General features: G+C 41.2%; 1 protein-coding gene across 1 annotated transcript in view; it reads right to left on the bottom strand.

The window, feature by feature from the left end:
- Positions 1 to 472: 472 nt before the first annotated feature.
- Positions 473 to 18,531, bottom strand: part of FHL5 (four and a half LIM domains 5) — a 28,276-nt gene continuing 10,217 nt past the window's right edge. The window contains exons 2-6 of the mRNA XM_009649052.2: positions 11,793 to 11,963; positions 9,362 to 9,536; positions 4,298 to 4,467; positions 1,804 to 1,990; positions 473 to 624 (exon numbers count right to left, since the gene is read on the bottom strand). Of these exons, the coding sequence (XP_009647347.2) occupies positions 473 to 624; positions 1,804 to 1,990; positions 4,298 to 4,467; positions 9,362 to 9,536; positions 11,793 to 11,963 (855 nt within the window). The remainder of the gene's footprint in view (positions 625 to 1,803; positions 1,991 to 4,297; positions 4,468 to 9,361; positions 9,537 to 11,792; positions 11,964 to 18,531) is intronic.

Raw genomic sequence — 18,531 nt, 5'->3', positions numbered from 1 at the left:
TCAAGTACGAAGGAAGCTGATATTTGCAAGTTGTTCTCATCAATGCTATGATCCAATAGGAAAATGCACGTGCCCAGCTTTCCACACCGAGGTCTGCGTCTGTGAAGCAGTATTCATGCCTCATCACTAGCCATATGCCATATAGACTTTTCACAATCCTTGGTTTATGGGAGATGAAATGTAAATTTTAAGCTTCTAACAGCAGAGTGCAGTGTGTTACAAGGAGAAACATACTATAGTTAGATTTAAAATATACACTATGCAGAATCTTTTCTGCGTTATTTTCTTAGCTAGTATGGGGCTGTTGAATTTTTTTTCACAAGCAATTGAGAGCTATGATAGAATTAAACTGCTGTTGTAAAGTTTCTTGAATGACTAAACATTATACCTTTTAGATGATTTTCCTACTGCAGAGTAATGAAGTACATGGTTACAGTGCAAGAATACTGCAGCTGTACAGCTCTCCACAGAACTATGAAGCAGAGGCACATCCATGACAGAGGACATCATCCTGCCGAGTGAGGAATCCTTGGCCCACCAGTGAGACAGAGCATTTTGCACAGTTAAAGCATTCCCCATGCCACTGGCGCTCTTCAAAGGAGACAAATTTGGCACCTCCAAGAGCTGAAAGAAATTATGAGAAAGAAGATGTGAATCCAGTATTTCTGGACGTGGTTCAGAAATGCAGCAGATTGTTTTCTGATGTGCGATCAGGTTGTCATTCATACAGCAAACAAACAAATGAACAAAAATCCCTAGTCTGAAGTATCCTTTATTGGCTGAAGTGAAAAAGCTTTAAAATTAAATACAGTGAGAAATATTTTAAGCAAAGCCACAAGTCACTTGCTTGTTTTCACATCCCATTATGAACTCTGAACAGAATGGGTTTAGCAGAATATCCATTCAGATTGGCTGATCTTCCCAACAAATGCTCATAAAAATTATTTGCAGATTGTTTCCATACAATACTGAGTGAAATGTAATTATTTCCACCTAAGTTCCTTCAAGATGGAGGCTTTTGGAAATCACCACATCATGGAGTTCCTAGCATGAAATAAAACCCCAGTGTTTTGGGTATTTTTTGATGTTTTTTGGTTTTGTTTGGTTGTTTTTTTGTAAAACTGTGCCCATTTGATTGGGTATTCATTATTTTATTTGTCCACTTACTTACACAAGCAGCATGCACCTGTAAGGATCAGCACTCTTCAACAGCTGAGGCTCCACATAATAGGATTACAATGCAGAACAGCAGCAAATGCTCTCAGAAAACTTCAGCTATCATAGACTAGTGACCTGTATGGTATCTAATTACAAATCATCTAAGTACACAAGGATGCATGCAATAGAGCTTTGTTGCATTTGGCAAGCTTTCTAATTTGACAGGTGTGCCTAACCAGCAGGCAGTTCATTTGTGTCCAATTTGATCATATTTGCACTTAAAAACAAAGCTGAAGAAATTACAGACATGAGGGACTTGCGTGCGCTGTCCTGGGAAGAGCCAAATAGTGCCTTTTCATATATTCTTAGGGATGAATTTTAGTGCAGAAAGTACTAAATCAAACAGTGGACGAACTCCTTTCAACATATAAACCAGCTCCTCACCAGTCAGGGAATATGTGTGATCAGTATGTCCTAGCAAGACACGTTACATGTGATGAGGAGAGGGTTTCTTCAGTAGTTAACTCCCTCGGACTTTCTTTATGATGGGAAAGTTTTTAATGCTGTTTTCTAAAGTAAAGGTCTAATTTCAGAGAAGCGTGATCGTTCATCAGTGTCTAGACCCTCCTAGAAGATAAGACTCACCTGTAATAGGTTTCTTGCAAGCAGCACACTTCTTAGCATACAATTTGCTGAAGCAGTCTACGCAGTATGGATATTCATCTTTGGAAATAAACCTTTGGCCAGACAGCTGGGTTTTACACCCAGCACACACAAAGCATTCTTTATGCCAAGGCTGGTCATGGTAGGTCACTCCCCCAGAAGTTATTACCTAATGTATTGACAAAAAGGACAGAGCAATGAAACAAAACTGTGAATCTTGAAGGATTATCCAGTTCCTCATAACTCCTTTCTCTTGTTTTCCCATATGCACAAGAGAAGAGAGTGTGGTCACGTCAGTTTTTCATCTGGCATATCAACTTGACTAACTGCAATTGAGCTGAACACGCCACTGGTTTTTTATTCTCTGTTTTCTGTCGTAGGATAACCTCATGGTTTGTAATAAATAGGTTAGCTTGTTATGAAATTTTTCTGTTAAACACGGATAACGGCTTAGTGTCAGGCATGCTCTCAGAAGAATAGTTCTCACTGATGGACAGTGAATGAGAGAACCGGTGCTGAGATTATGGCTGATCTCCAACTGGAACTGGCATTTTGCTGTCTCACAACTGAAATGGTATTTTAAGCAGGAAGGAAGAGACAGTAAAAAGCAGAAGTGAGACAGAAAGGAGATCTACACTGCCAGAAGAAGAAAAAAAATTGTATTTATCAGGGTCATAAAGCTTCTCATTCCCTGCAACTCACTCACAACTCTCTACTGGGTATTTCTGAAGAGGGAAATTTCCAGTTGCTCTATGGCTTCCATATGTGTGGCAAAGAGCTGGTTTCACAGAAGGTGTAAGAGGCTTGTTATGCACCTGGCCGAGCAGGAGAAGCTCAAAAAGTCCTTGAGTAGTCTGAGCACTACTTGGCAACAGCTGAAAACATCAGTGTGTTATCAACATTCTTCTGGTACTAAATCCAAAACACAGCACTATGCTAGCTACTATGAAGAAAATTAGCTCTATCCCAGCCGAAACCAGGACACTGTACAGATAAATTTCTGTAGAGGTAAAGGTGAGCTATAAGATAGCATTTCTACTGTCAAGTCACGTGCATGACAGTGAGTGAATGAATGAACGAATGAACGAATGGATATAGTTGGAACATGAGGAGAAAAAGCTGGAGAAACTTAAGTAAAAATAGTGGCCCCATTGCTTTCCCTGGGGAATACAGTTTCAGGGAAAAAAAGAATAATAATTGGGTGATGTCAGGTAATACAAAAATTTAAATACTTCCCAAACCCCTTAGCATTCCCAGTACTAGGCTACTTCTAACTCTCATTTGCTTTTCCATTAGGATCTCAAAATCCCTGGCACAAAATTCAGGACTCCAGTTTAGCAAATTAATCTATTTGGGCTCAATTCTTATTTATGGGAACTGATGTGAGTTTAAGTAGTAAAATTGTTTTAGCTATTATGTAGGGGGACTTTTTGCATTCCTAGAATTTTTAAGAAGCAAATCCTGATTATTTCACTTAAGTGCTTCTAACCTCAATGCCTCTAATAAACATAGAGCAGAATTACTATACTTGCCATGTGATCATTTAATGAAAATTAAAGGCTACATGTAGACACGTGGGAATATAGAAAAGTACTTTCTCAAGTTTAACTACTGAAGAAGAAACAGGCAGCAGATTTTTCTTAGATGAAAATCTTTTGTTAGAGGTAGAGGTTTACAGACAAACATGAAATAACTTTAGAAATTATAAGTTATTTGATGAAGTGAAAAAAAAAATGCTTCCAGAGTGATGCAGATACTAAAGAATAAGTTACATTCTGCCATAAAAAGCAGCTTAAAACATTTCCCTTGAGAACAGTATCACACTAGAATAGGGTGACACTTGGAGTATTTTCATCAATCAGAGACAATATTAAAACATGAGAAACTGAGGGGAGAATGAATTGATTTACTTGTATTTTGGGGAAAAAAGAAAAACTCATTTGAAGTCAAGCTTTTTGGTACCCACAGGGTAAGCAGCATGTATTGAAAAAGTAGGACTCTTGACCAGTATTGTCACAACTGAATATTAGTTCATCTGATTATTGCCTGATACATTTCAAGAGAAAAACAGGCAAGACTGTGAACACCTTGCTCAACTTTGGTGGCTTATTATGTATATGAATATATCCCAAAAAATGTCGGAAAGGGAGACATGTTTATCAAGGCAAAATCAGGTAGTACCAGGAAAGAAGAGTTTTACATAATTTTCAGTAAAATTTCAACCTTTGTTAAAAAGTGCAAACAAAAGAACCCTAAAGTGCTTGTTTTGGTCAATAAATTTTTTTCAAATATAATAAGGCTTATACCAATGTTAACTAAAGGGGATAGCAGACACCATTGCACGTAACTTTCAGCATCCAGTACCAATACCAGTGCTCTTACCGTTAGTTCACCAGACGTTTTGTATAATCCAGCCCCTGCCCCCACAAGCAATATTGCCTCATTAGGGCAATTTTTCCATTGTACAGTTAATTACCTTTTTGCAGGAATAGCAATGGTGAGCAAATTGCTTCTCAAAACAGGGCACGCAGTAATTCTCATTGCCTTTGGTGATCAATGGTTTTGTTCCCAATGGCTGCCGGCAATACTGGCAAACGAAACAGGATTCATGCCAGGAACTTCCCTTAAATTCCATTTTACGTGAACCTGCAAAAACCCAAAGTGAACAATCCTCACCCCGATATAGCCTTGTAAGATAAGTTTTAAATGTTGGGATTTTTAATCTTCTATCTCGGTTGTATTACCCAACAAAATACTTTTCCTCAGTTTAATAGAGTGTCCAAGTACGTACTTGAAATTTCAAGAACACATTCAGTGCTATATCATCACCTGGCGAAAGACATGCCAAGTTGCCTACACTGTGATTTTTAGAGTGCTTACATGAATCTTTTAAGGTTACTTCTCTGTGATATGCTTCAGTTGCTCAGAGTTTCTCTCAGGCCAGCCAACTCAGTGGTGATGTTCAGGTACACAGCACTTTTATAAATTAAAGATTAATTTGTTGAATGTTTAGTACATCTATTAATGTCCTGTCTTTTGCCTTCCTTAAAGTAAGGCTCCTTCACTTACACATGCATTATTTATCTTACTCAGCTTAAGCTGGCAATTTTTTTTTTTTAAGTAAATACCTTTACTGTGATAAAGCACATCACACTGCCTCTTCTTATAGCTCATAATTTCCATCCAAGATCAAGAGATCTTTTTATCATGCTTAACTAGATGCTTTTGATGCAGTGCAAGGACAGATGCAATCCCAAAAGAAAATCACTCAGTTAAATATCTGCCAGAGGACTTTCAAAACTCTTAGTTCTGTGTACAGGTGTCCTGTACATCTTAATGTAGATGTGTAAGTCTAAGACACACAAATATATCTGAGAATGACTTTTCCACTGACTGCACCATAACTTTCACCTCTGCTGGTACCATAAGACTGCAAGGAGAGGTGCCAGGTGCTTTACCATCTTTTCCACACAAAGAAAATCACTGATGTAAATGTTTAATCCCACAATACCTGTTTCCTGGACTGTGGGGCTAGTGGAGAGAGAAACTACTGGTTGTATTTCAACACAAAAGGTTTGCAGCTTCTTCCCAGTGATCAGAAGGCTGGCTTCACTGTTTTGGCCTGCTGGGTCTTTACAACACAGAGCTAGCAAGCTGATGACAACGAAGCTAATGATTTGGAAACTGGTTGGCATCCCTATGCCACTTCAGCTCTCTATTTGCCCTGTCACTCCTACCCTTGGCGCCTGCTGCAAGGATTTAGTGTCCTAGACTCTGGGGCAAAATCTGAAAGGTGGATATACACCAGAGGATAATAATGCAAACCCCACTATATTCTGGTGCTCTTCAGGAAGGAGAAGCAGGGAAGATGAGAAGGGGGTGTCACCCTCTATATCAATGACCAGCTGGAGTGCAATGAGCTCTGGCTGGGGATGGATGAGGAGCCGACCAAGAGCATATGGGCCAGGATTAAAGGGAAGGCAGGTGACATTGCAGTATGGGTCTGCTACAGGCCACCTGACCAGGAAGACCAAGCAGATGAGGTCCTCTATAGACAGGTAGGAGCGGCCTGACGTGCACAAGCCCTGGTCCTCATGGGAGACTTAAACCACTTTGATATCTGTTAGAGGAACCTCACAGAAAGGCATAAGCAATCCAAGAGACTCCTAGAATGCATTGATGATAACTTCCTTCTCCAAGTGATAGAGGAGCCAACGAGGAGATGTGCTATGCTGGACCTTGTTCTCACCAACAAGGAGGGGCTGGTGGGGAAAGTGAAGCTCAAGGGCAGCCTTGGCTGCAGCGACCATGAATTGGTGGAGTTCAAGATCCTTAGGGCACCGAGGAGGGCACACAGCAAGCTCCCTACCCTGGACTTCAGGAGAGGAGACTTTGGCCTCTTCAGGGATCTACTTGGTAGAGTACCATGGGATGAAGACCTGGAGGGAAGAGGGGCCGAATAAAGCTGGTTAATATTTAAGGATCACCTCCTCCAAACTCAGGAGTGCTGTATGCTAACAAAGAGGAAGTCAGGCAAAAACACCAGGAGGCCTGAATGGATGAACAAGGAGCTCCTGGACAAACTCAAAGACAAAAGGGAAGCCTACGGAGGGTGGAAGCAAGGACAGGTAGCCTGGGAGGAATACAGAGAAATTGTACAGGCAGCCAGGGATCAGGTTAGGAAAGCTAAAGCCCTGATAGAATTAAATCTGGCCAGGAATTTCAAGGGCAACAAGAAAAGCTTCTATAGGTACACTGATGATAAAAGGAAGACTAGGGAAAATGTGGTCCATCTCCAGAGGGAAACAGGACACCTGTTTTCCTGGGATATGGAGAAGGCTGAGGTACTCAATGACTTTTTTGCCTCAGTCCTCACCAGCAAGTGCTCAAGCCATGCCGCCCAAGTCGCAGAAGGCAAAGGCAGGGACTGGGAGAATAAAGAACTGCCCACTGTAGGCGAAGATCAGGTCTGAGACCATTTAAGGAACCTGAAGGTGCACAAGTCCATAGGATCTGATGAGATGCATCCACAGGTTCTGAGGCAACTGATGAATGAAGTTGCTAAGCCACTATCCATCATATTTGAGAATTTGTGGCAGTCTGGTGTAAGTTCCCACTGACTGGAAAAGGGGAAACATAACCCCCATTTTTCAAAAGGGAAAAAAGGAAGACCCAGGGAACTACAGGCCAGTCAGCCTCACCTCAGTGCCCAGCACGATCATGGAGCAGATCCTCCTGGAAACTATGCTAAGGCACATGGCAAATAAGGAGGCAACTGGTGACAGCCAACATGGCTTCACTAAGGGCAAATCATGCCTGACAAAAGTGGTGGCCTTCTACAATGGGGTAACAGCGTTGGTGGATAAGGAAAGATCAGCTGACGTCATTTACCTGGACCTGTGCAAAGCATCTGACACTGTCCCACACAACATCCTTGTCTTAAAATTGGAGAGACATGGATTTGATGGGTGGACCACTCAGTGGATAAAGAATTGGCTGGATGGTTACACTCAAACAGTTGTGGTCCAAGTGTTGTGTGGTGTTCCTCAGGTGTGAGTATTGGGACCATCACTTGTTTAACATCTTTGTTGGTGACATGGACAGTGGGATTGAGTGCACCCTCAACAAGTTTACCGATGACACCAAGCTGTGTGGTGTGGTCGACATGCTGAAGAGAAGGGATGTCAACCAGAGGGACCTTGACAGGCTTGAGAGGTAGGCCCATGTGAATCTCATGAAGTTCAACAAGGTGAAGTGCAAGGTCCTGCACATGGGTTGGGGAAATCCCAAGCACAAATACAGGCTGGGAGGAGAATGGATTGAGAGTAGCCCTGAGGAGAAGGACTTGGGGGTGTTGGTTGATGAGGAGCTCAACGTGACCCAGCAATGTACGCTTGCAGCCCAGAAAGCCAACCATATCCTGGGCTGCATCAAAAGCAGTGTGGCCAGCAGGTTGAGGTAGGTGATTCTGCCCCTCTACTCTGCTCTTGTGATACCCCACCTGGAGTTCTGCATTCAACTTTGGGGTTCCCAATATAAGAAAGACATGGACTTGTTGGAGTGAGTCCAGAGGAGGGCCATAAAGCTGATCTGAGGACTGGAGCACCTCTCCTATGAAGACAGGCTAAGAAAGATGGGGTTGTTTGGTCTGGAGAAGAGAAGGGTCCGGGGAGGCCTTAGAGCAGCCTTCCAGTACCTAAAGGGTACCCCTGGAGAGGGACTTTTTACAAGGGCATGTAGTGTTAGGACAAGGGGTAATGGCTTTAAACTGAAGGAGGGTAGATTTAGATTAGACATAAGAAAGAAATTCTTTGTTATGAGGGTGGTGAGGCACTGGAATAGGTTGTCCAGAGAAGCTGTGGATGCCCGATCCGTGGAAGGGTTCAAGTTCAGGTTGGACGGGGCTTTGAGCAACCTGGTCTAGTGGAAGGCATCCCTGCTTGTGGCAGGGGCGTTGGAACTAGGTGATCTTTAAGGTCCCTTCCAACTCAGACCATTCTATGGTTCGACGATTTTAGGAATGCTACAGGTTGAACCATGACATCAGTAACCTGGTATTTATACTAAGACAATAATTCTGCACAGCCTAAATCTAATTGTTTGGCATTGAGATCTGCTGAAAAATAAAAATCCTATGTCACTGCCAAATTTACTGATGGCCATGGCCAAGGTTCCCAAAGTAATAGTCATGAGGCCATGGCAGATAGTTTGCAACTGGTATTTGGAGTTATACATGTGATCCGTAAAAAGATTCAAGCACTGGAGGTAGTTCACTGTTCCAAAAGTTAAGGACCCATTTTCCTAAGCAAGCTGCTTCATTTTGCCACATACAGTGCTGTGGCTTCTCTTCAATGCCTCTGAAGAGGCAGCTTTTAGGCAACCTCTCTGCTGTATGAGCTTTGCTGGTGTGGTAGCTATGAAAGGTCTAGAGGATGTCCTTAAGGGACACGATCAAAAGCTGAGAAGCAATTTAGTGGAAAGTACAGAATTGTCAAGGTTGCTAATGGCTGGAAGTAAACTTACTATAAACACAAATGTACTTGAATACTTTTTAGCAAAAATGCTGATAGTGATTTGAACACAGAATGTCATGTTTTGACAATTTAAACAAAAAATATTTTGGAGTGGAAGAACTGGTATAAAGAACGTGAGCTCAATGTCTGGTCAATGTGACAGACGAAAATGCAGATGTCTTTTCTGATCTGGCACTCCTGCCAATGATAGCTCTGTTTGTCTACCTACACTCACAGTGGGATATGCTTCCCAAGAACTGCAGCGGAATCAAGGACTCAACATGAAAACATTTTACCCTATCTTCAACTCTAATATTCTTTATAAAGATTCATTAATCCTGTCAGTGCTAGACCAGAGGTACCTGCCTGCCCTCTTTTCACTGCTGGCAGGGTACTACGCACAAAGGAGAATTAGTCACCTGAAAGCTGTTCTGGAAGTCAAGGGCTTTGTAGCTCAGTTATTCAAAGATGTGGTTATAATTAAAAATGCAGTTCTATTTTTCACCAAAGGGTCCCTGTTGTCTTACCAGGCATAATGGTCTTCTGGCAGTGGAAACACTTAGATGAATACTCATCTGAGTAGCATTCAGTACACAGCAAGAGCTCGTCCTTGGCAGCAAATGGTTTCTCCACCAGCGAGCGATTGCATTTGGTACACTTGAAGCACCCCTCATGCCAGTGGCGGCCTTTGTAGGCCAGATCCTTGGAGAAAGTAAGTCCATGTTAATGAAGCCATTTCTTTACAGTGGTTTTATCCCTCAGCTTGTCCCAGACATAAAGTGAAAAATGGAGAGCATTGCAATGGGGCCTTGAAGAGATGACAAATGTATCCAGCAGGAGGTGTGCTCAGAGGTGAAATCAATGTCACTGTGGCAAGCTATTTGGTAGATCTCTTGCAGAGGCCATTAGGAGCTGCTTTGGCACAGGCAATAGTCCTTCCTTATGTAACATCAGAGATATGTTTTTATTGGAAGAACCATTTTGTATTTTGCATTTGGCCTTCAAGGGGAAACAAGAGATCAACATTTTTAATGTGCACAGGCCGCCTGACAAGAAGTGCATTCTCTACAGATTTTGAAATGAACTTCATGTATTTTTTAACGTTACTACTTTTTCTTCCAGCTGACACTACATAACACTAAAGAAAGATCATATTATTGCGGAAAACAAGCAATTAAAACCTCATTGAGAACAAAATTATTCTTAGGAAGATTATTAAAAAATCATTGCTTTTGTTTACACCTAATATAACTCCTCCTAAAAACTTGGCAGAAAAATGTTTGTTTAAGACTCAGCAGGCTTGGGGGATGAACAAGCTAACAGTATATGTATGAGACCTGCGCTAAGAATTCAAAAAAGGACCAAACAGCAGACTATTTTTCCAAGGTTAAAAAAACAAGGGAAAAATGCACCACCAACACCACCCCCCACCCCCCCACTCCTCCTTAAAAAATAAGCCAAACCCATCCTGGTCTCCTTTATAAGTAAAAAGTAAAAAAGGAGACAAATTGAATTCAATTTTTCTCCTTCGTCAGATCCCTACCCTTTAACGTCCTAAAAATGAAATACATACCATGCTTCATTTCAGGAGGTGCTGAGCATTTACCAATTTCATTTCATTACTTAGCACTCTGAACCTTTTAGAGCAGCCTGAGGCAAAGTCTGGGTAAGGAGAGGAAGAGAGCCAAGTTCTAACACCTTAGCAGAGGTGGGACAACTGGCTGTAGATCTCTGTGAGCCACTTTTCTAGCTGACTCTGGCCTGTTGCACTCCTTTCTTGCTACTCTGCTTTTTTCTCCCCGTTTTTCTTCCACTCCGTCCAAAGGCATGACTTTTTGTTAATGATCTTTGACATTGGCAGTCCTGCCACTTAATTTTCAATTTTAAAAGTGCAATTAGGGAGCTCAGAGCACGTGTTCTCCAGGTGACCCTCACTGGAGCTGCGTGTGCAAGTTTGCTGTTGAAGAATGCCGATGAGAGTTTGAGAAGAGTCTTCATCCAAGTCAGCAATTTCTTTGAATGGTCCCTCTACAGCACTGAGCTGTACTCAGACAATGTGCTTTGAAAACCATGAAGTGCTTTGGCCAGGGAGGCCTCCCGAGAGGCTTATTTTAATAACTTTCTGACCTTTTATTTCAAAAGACTGTAGGCAAAGCGAGCATGGGGAGAAGGTGAGCACTATATAGTGAATTTGGCTAAACAAAGGCATTTTGACAGGTTTTATCTGAACTTAAAGTTCAAAGTCAGGTGTACAAGCTGTAAATTGAAGTATGGAGCACTGGAAACCCTGTTAAAGACCACAGAGGAACTCATATTACTAATTAATATCCTAAAAAAGGGGAGAGGTGAAAAAAAAGCCAAGCCCAGAAACACTGCCGCTCACATGCTATGTATAAGATGAGCAAGGCAAGCATGGAATTAAGTTAAAATTAAAATATACTTCATTTCTGCAAGACACAAGGAATAATGTACAAATTATAAACATGGTTTCCTATCAGTTTGACATCTGCATGCCAAGCCTTTATATACAGTAATTTATCCAATACTCAAAATACTTTTTTCGATGGACACCTGTCAGAAATTCCAAAGTTTCATTCAACCTGCTCTATTGAATTCCACCAGCACCCTACCATCACTCAAGCACCGTGCAGTCTCTGCAGCTAGTGAGTGGCTGGAGGTGAAGCATGGAATCCAGTTGCGGTCCACTCATGCACCACAGCACAGATGTATGTTTCAGGTATACATAAGTGCATGCTTCCTAATCTTTGGCCCCAGAGCTTTCCTGTTCTGGGAAAATAGCACTGTTTCTCTCTGCTGTGCATGGCTGTACAAGGGCTATGCTTAGGGCTCTTCACCAGCACAGGGATATGCAGAGGGTCGGATATAGAATCTGCCACTAAAGAAATGGGATTTGTGTGTAATTTAGCAAAGAACAAGAAGTGAAAGCTAAATCTTTACCTTGGAATCGCACTCAATAGGTTGCTTGCACTCTTCACAGGGGTTGGCAAACAGGCTGTCATAACAGGTAACACAATAAGCGTTTTCTTCTCTTAATGCATACTTCTTTCCACGAAGAGACTGCAGGCAGTAATGACAGTCTGTGTGACTGCTGGTCATTCTGGTGGAGTTCTCCACGTGATCTGGAAAGATGGAAAAATCATGTAATTCAGTGGATTGCCCAAATAGTAAATAATGCTGCTTTACCTGTGAAAGTTAGGACAGGCATTTCTTGGTCATTCACAGTGCCCTGGATTTCTAATGCTGTTCCATAATAAAGCGCTAGACTTTAACAACATATACTGTGTATTGTGTTACCTACATAATGGGCAGCAATAAGGCTGCTTTGGCTTATCTAATGGTACGCACACTGATAGGTCAGGTACCTGCAAATGAATGTGAAAGTTTTCACATTCTTTACGTACTGACATTATGAGCATTATGTACCGGGTTGTGAGGCATGGTTTATCCAGAAATCAGGGAATGAAGACAGAAGCTATAGTTCAAAAATTAAACCAACTGCAGAGTTAAAAGGCCAAAGAGAAAGTGGCAAGCACTTTGTAGTGTGTTCCTGGGTTTCTTTTGCTATTGCTATCTTTCTACTCATTCCTTCTTTTCAAAATACCCCCTGACTGAACAGAAGGAAGACAAGGGACTCCAAGCTATATGGCTGGTTTTGCATAATCCCAGCTGTGCTGCTAGCATTTGGTAGCAATGTAAAGTCACACAAGTACCCCTGGATAGCAAAAGAGCAAAATAGAGAAAGAAATAAACTAAATCATAACTCAAACAAAATCATAACTCAAAGTAAGTTTCCCTTGTTGTTATTGGAAAAGATTGTCTTTTCTTATGTATTTCTGTATTGCCAGACTCCACGCTGGCAGTGCCAGAATACTGTGAGATAAATTATATTTCTGTGCCAGAGCAGTGCAGGAAATACCACAAACCTATTGAGAGCCAATTGTATGAGTTTCCCATCCTTCAGTTTTCCAGGCTAAAGAGGCTTAGATAAGCATCCAAAGCTCAGCTGCTTATACATCTGCAATGCTGAATGTTTTAAGGATTGTGGCGATGAAGACTTATTTCAGTCTTCTTGTTGCTGGTTGGATCATCAGCACTTCGCTAAAATTGGGTCTTGATTCCTGGGAATGAAGGAAGAAAAATCCAGAAAGTTCCCAGTGAAGCAAACCCAGAAACATCTGCTGGAATCATTGGATTGCATTCTTCATTAAACTCGTTGAGTGTCGCTGAGGTCAGTGCCAGCAATCATAAATTTTAGAGGATTTGAGAACAACCAGGGAAAGTCTCCTAAAATATTTACATCTCAGTGACTTTTGGCAGCTGAAATCTTTGCACTTTGAATAACAGAAGGAGAACAAGATTCGAGGGAGTACTTGCCATCACAGAGCTTACGTCTAGTCCATTTAGCATTACTCCCTCATACTTGTTTTCATACGCTCACTGCCTGTCTTATACCCATGATTCAGCTTTAAAAAGGCTTTTAATCTTTTTCTGCGTTTCTGCTTTGTGCGATGTAATCCAATATGATTGTTTGAACTATGAGAAAGAGCAATTACTGCAGGTCTCCACTGACACCAATGCATAAGGTCAGGCATTTATTAATCTATTCCTGGAGGGATAATAGTAAGACGGCGAAAAGGGACAGGGAGAGAGGCTATAATGCTTACCTCAGACCAAAAGTAATGACTTGATAGTTTGGCACAAGCTATGGAAAACTTGCTCCTGTAAATTGAAAATCTTTTGAGTTGAATTGATTTACTGTATTTCTGACTGCCCTAAATCTTTGTGCTAGCCATGACAGGGTGTAGTAAGGAAGTCAAATAATCTGTAACTCTGATCAGTGGGAAACATGCTTGCTTAAAAATATTACAGATGTGTTCTGTGCGATATCCTTGGAATAATAGTATAATAGGGCTTGAATCTGGACTTCCATTTCCTTAAGGACAAACAGAGATTTGAATGTGAAATGAATGAACCCCTGTATATCACAAAATGACATCCATCAGCTTGTACATTTACACAACATGACATATAAAACCAGGCGCAGCTCAGTAATTCTGTGCACCATCACTACATGGTCATCACCAAAATCAAGGTTAAGTTTTGTTCATTTTCTATATTGGGGAAGCAGCATAAATTGGTGGCTAGGGAGAAAATCAAGGAGTGTTTGTGGTTAACTGGGCTCCATATTCAAGATCATAGGATAGGCTTGAAACTGGGTTTCAGAGGAATTTTCCTTGGTTTTTTTTTTTTTTTCATTTGTGGGAATTAGAGTTATGAACTGTCTCTGAGGATAACCCTGAGTAGACTACCTTTCTGATTTCCTCCCTGCTGAATCAGTACCCCAGCTTCTTAACACACTTTCATCTCAGCCTAAAACTGGCAACAGGAAAATCCTAACAGGGAATGCATGAAGGGCTGATCTGTTACTTACAGTGCTTTTTGTTGTACAAAGCTGACCAACAAATAGCTAGACTGAGGGAAATGGAGCATTCTCCTCTCCTATTTCCAAACTAAGATTTATGGATTTTAAAGTCAGGCCTGTAGTTCCCCGGATCCTCCTTCCAGCCCTTCTTGTAGATGGGCGTCACATTGGCAAGCCTCCAGTCATTTGGGACCTTCCCTGTTATCCAGGATTGCTGATAAATGATGGAAAGCGGCTTGGCAAGCTTCGCCGTCATCTCCCTCAGTACCCTTGGGTGGATCGCATTCAGCCCCATAGACTTCTGAGTGTACAGGTGGTACATCAGGTCATTAACTGCTTCCTCCTGGATTATGGGGGATTTATTCTGCTCTCAGTCTTCAGGATTTGACCATGACGATATAAAACCATATTTGAGAATGAAGCAGTAATGGTATGAAAAAGAATGATGATTTTTGCAAAGCTCTCAGCAAAGGTCTGCGAACCTTTGTGAACTACTTTTACCATTAGACAATTCAACAAAAAAAAGTGAATCACGGCTCCCCCATCACCACTTACCCTTGCTCCAATAAATAAGTAATGGTATGAGCACCACGTAGTAGTTAAGTAGAATGTTTTTCTTGTGCTTTGATCCTAATCTCTAGAGAAATATGTTTACTTTAAGTTTGCTGGAAGCTAGACTTTGTGTTTTGAAGGTCAGTTAAATCTCTGGAGGTCTGATGCTATTCACTCTCATGGAATGAAACGCTGACTCCAGCATTCCAGCTGCTAATGTGTGTCCTAGGCACAGGGAAGGACTGTGATGTCTTCATTCCTTGGGAAAAGAGGATTTTGTTATCTAAATCAGAACAAAGCTAAATACCATTGATTTTTATGCATCTAGTAGGCATGGATACATGATGCCATTTGTACTGTTAGAATATTCCAAGGGGGAGCTGAGACATGTTGCCAGAGATGCGAGGATTTTGCAACTGGAGTCCCTGGGGTCAGATTTGAGAATACAGAAGTCTCATGGTATGAATTATAAAGCAGATGAAAACAAAACAACAGAGCTGGCCAGTCTGCCCACTGTTCCAGAAGATTAAGATGGAATTTAGCTACAGCAAATTAGGAGAGGGACTTTCTGTAGAATCAAATGGTTTGCTATAAGATGCAGAGCACTAGAAGACCTCCAGTGAAGAAAGCCATAAGAAAATGGTTGTGAAGTTGTGAAACTTGATAAATGCAGAATGATCAGGAAAGGAATGCTTGTTTTCTCACTGGAGCTACAAAGCAGATTCACAATGTTAATATATTTGTTAATAATTTATCTTGTTATTTTCTATAAATGTATGTTAATCTCCCTTAGATTATATGAATATAAAAAGCCTAGAAACATTAATTCTACTTAGATGGGAGTGAATATACATAAGCATGTAGGTATACACATACATGTAAAAATATTGTACCTTTTGCTTTATAGCAATTCTAATGGATTACTTCCCAGTCTAAATAAGCCTGCCATTGAACTGCATCCTCTTTTTCCTTAAGAACATATAATGAATGGGACAAGGTTCTCTGTTAGGGAGGCATAAAGAAAGAAAAATGATGGCAAAATAAATTATTGCAACAACACTGAAGGATAAGAAAAACAATTTGATCTATTCTGTGGGGGAAACCCCTGCAAGTCATCCCAGACACCTGTTGGTTTTCAGTTAAAGACTTTTTTTATCTTGGAACATGTTTTTGCATGAATTTCCTGACTTCATTTTCTGTATTTTGTTGTTTGTGGTTTTTTTTTTTGTGAGAGCTGCTGAACAATTAATTGCATACATTTGTAAAATATATTAGTGACTCAAGGTTACAACTGCATTGTAAAGCCAATAGTATCATTATAAGGAAAAAATTCTAGCAATATCATTATTTTATAAATAAAAATTTCTAACAAGGTTCTACAAGGAAATTTTTCCTCGTTTCAGAGATCACAGTTTCAGATTTCTCTGGATACTGGCTACCACCCAGAAATCTGTTACCTTGTGATTGTGACTAGACCTAATAAAAGCTCTGAGCCCTCAAGAAAAAGGACCTCACAAGACAGTTAAATGTATGCTGTATTTTCAAAACACTGGCAATACCCCTTGCTTTGTCTCTTTCCTCCCTTAGAGTAACTGCAATTTTCCCAGTGCTACCTTTAAGTTATGCTTGAGTGTTTAAGGATACTAGAATTTTTGCTCTTCTAAAAATGGCTAGAGAAGCAATAGGAACCAAGGGCATATATTACAGATCAAAACCAAGTACCTACGGGAAAGTGGACACACAGGTGTTAACTTTGAACAAGCTGTTTTAGCTCTGTGGCACAGCACAGCAATACAAAGTCAGGTCCTGGGAGCATCTGAGTGGGTGCAGAGCTCTCACTGATGAAGTTCTGCTTTAAGCCACCTGGGTGCCAGCCAGGGCTGTGCTGTAAGAATTTGACTGTACGGCTTCAAGGTCCACAAGTGACATGGTTTTGGTGGACCATCTAGGCCAAGCAGCTCATTTACAGGCTGATCTGGTAACCGCACCACACTGCATTGTACCATTGCACCCACTGGCGTGAGAAAAAAGGGCAAGAGCTCTGGCTTAACTAGGGGATCGAGCATCCCAGGAATTGTCTTTCACCTTAATTGGTATTGCTGTCTGCTTTGGTTACACCATGCAAACTCAAACATTGGTGTAGTCATCTAAATTTTTCCTTTATCCCAGTACAACATAATTTGCTACTTACGTAAACTTCAAACTACGACAAATGAGAGCACTGCAAGTACTTCAACTAAGTGTTCCCAGGGGAGCAAACATACAGAAATGTTGTTGTGGAAGAGTCGTCACCAGCCTGTGTCCCTCAGACAATCTTTACTAGCTACAGAGTGGGTTCAATAGCCGAGCCCCATTGCCTCTACGGCAAGCTAGGTATTTCATTTAACTCACAGCCACAGAACTTTCACCAGCAGCATCCAGCTTGTCCAATACAACTTGTACTTGCTAGTGAGGTTAGCCTGAGTGATTTTGGCAAAAGGCAGTAGCTGAAAGCTGGTTTTTGGGAAGTGGCAGACAGAAAAGTTGCTAACTGGCTACAGAATTAAACCTAGATTACTTGCTGGATTTTTTTTTTTTTTTAAACTAATGAACACATGAGAGTCAGGGAGTGCAATTCATCATTTAATACAAGTACTACACTGGTGTCCGGAGATTCCAGTCAAGAATAACTGTCCCAGTACTGCTGGTCAGTAATGCAGCTCCGTGTTTAAGTAGAGACAAAGTCTCAGTGCTCGATTCAAGTCTCTCCCAAGCTGTTACCCAGGAACACAAAATGTTTTCATCTGCTTATATTCCTGGGTGCTGTCAATACCTTCACCAGCAGCAGTATATGAAAAAAAGTAGGGTTAATGCTATGGCTTAAATAATTTCTTTTATTTTTCTGAAATCATTTTCACCCATACTTTTTATAGCTTTTCACATAGTCTGGTACAGCCAAAATTTTCTTCTGTCTTCATAATGGAGCTCATTCCTTTCTGACTACTGTCAGATTTATAGAATCAAATGAAGCCACAAAATATTTCAACCATGTATTGGTGTGCTTTTTCATGTAAAATCCTGGCAGTATTCTCAGTCATACTCTATACATTCAACCATAGAACAGGTTAGAGGATTGCATCTGGTACAAATGGGCCATGTGAAAAAGTATACCCAAATTAGCTGGCGAGTTATATACTCAGAAGACATTTAGACAGTTTTAAATTTATTAGCTTCAGCTGCCCTGCTTTCCAAAAGCAAAGCAGCAGGAGTCTAAGATGTGCATGAGAAATCGTTAGTGAATCCTAGGTACAATATTGAAGGAGACAATTTAAAGTAATGATATTTAGTGGTGTACCCAAGGTGTTGACACTGACCAATACTGTTCAACACCTTCATTAATGACCTGAATGATGGCATAGAGTGCACACACAGCAAATTGGCAGATGACACAAAACTGGGAGGAGTGGTTGATACACCGGGTGGGTGTGCTATCATCCAGAGCAGCCTCGCAAGAAGTGGGGTGAGAGGAATCTCATGAAGTTCAACATGGGGAGATGCAAATTCCTGCCTGTCAGGACAAATAAATGCAGGTGTTAGTACATGCTGGGGGCCAACCAGATGGAAAGCAGCTTTGCAGAGAAGGACCTGGGGGTCCTGGTGGACATCAAGTTGAACATGAGCCAACAATGTGCCCTTACGGTTAAGAAGGCCAACAGCATCCTG

Source organism: Egretta garzetta, unplaced genomic scaffold (assembly GCF_000687185.1).
Source record: "Egretta garzetta isolate BGI_Z169 unplaced genomic scaffold, ASM68718v1 scaffold231, whole genome shotgun sequence".
In the NCBI taxonomy this organism is placed as follows: Eukaryota; Metazoa; Chordata; class Aves; order Pelecaniformes; family Ardeidae; genus Egretta; species Egretta garzetta.
This window is presented reverse-complemented; position numbering and strand designations above follow the sequence as displayed.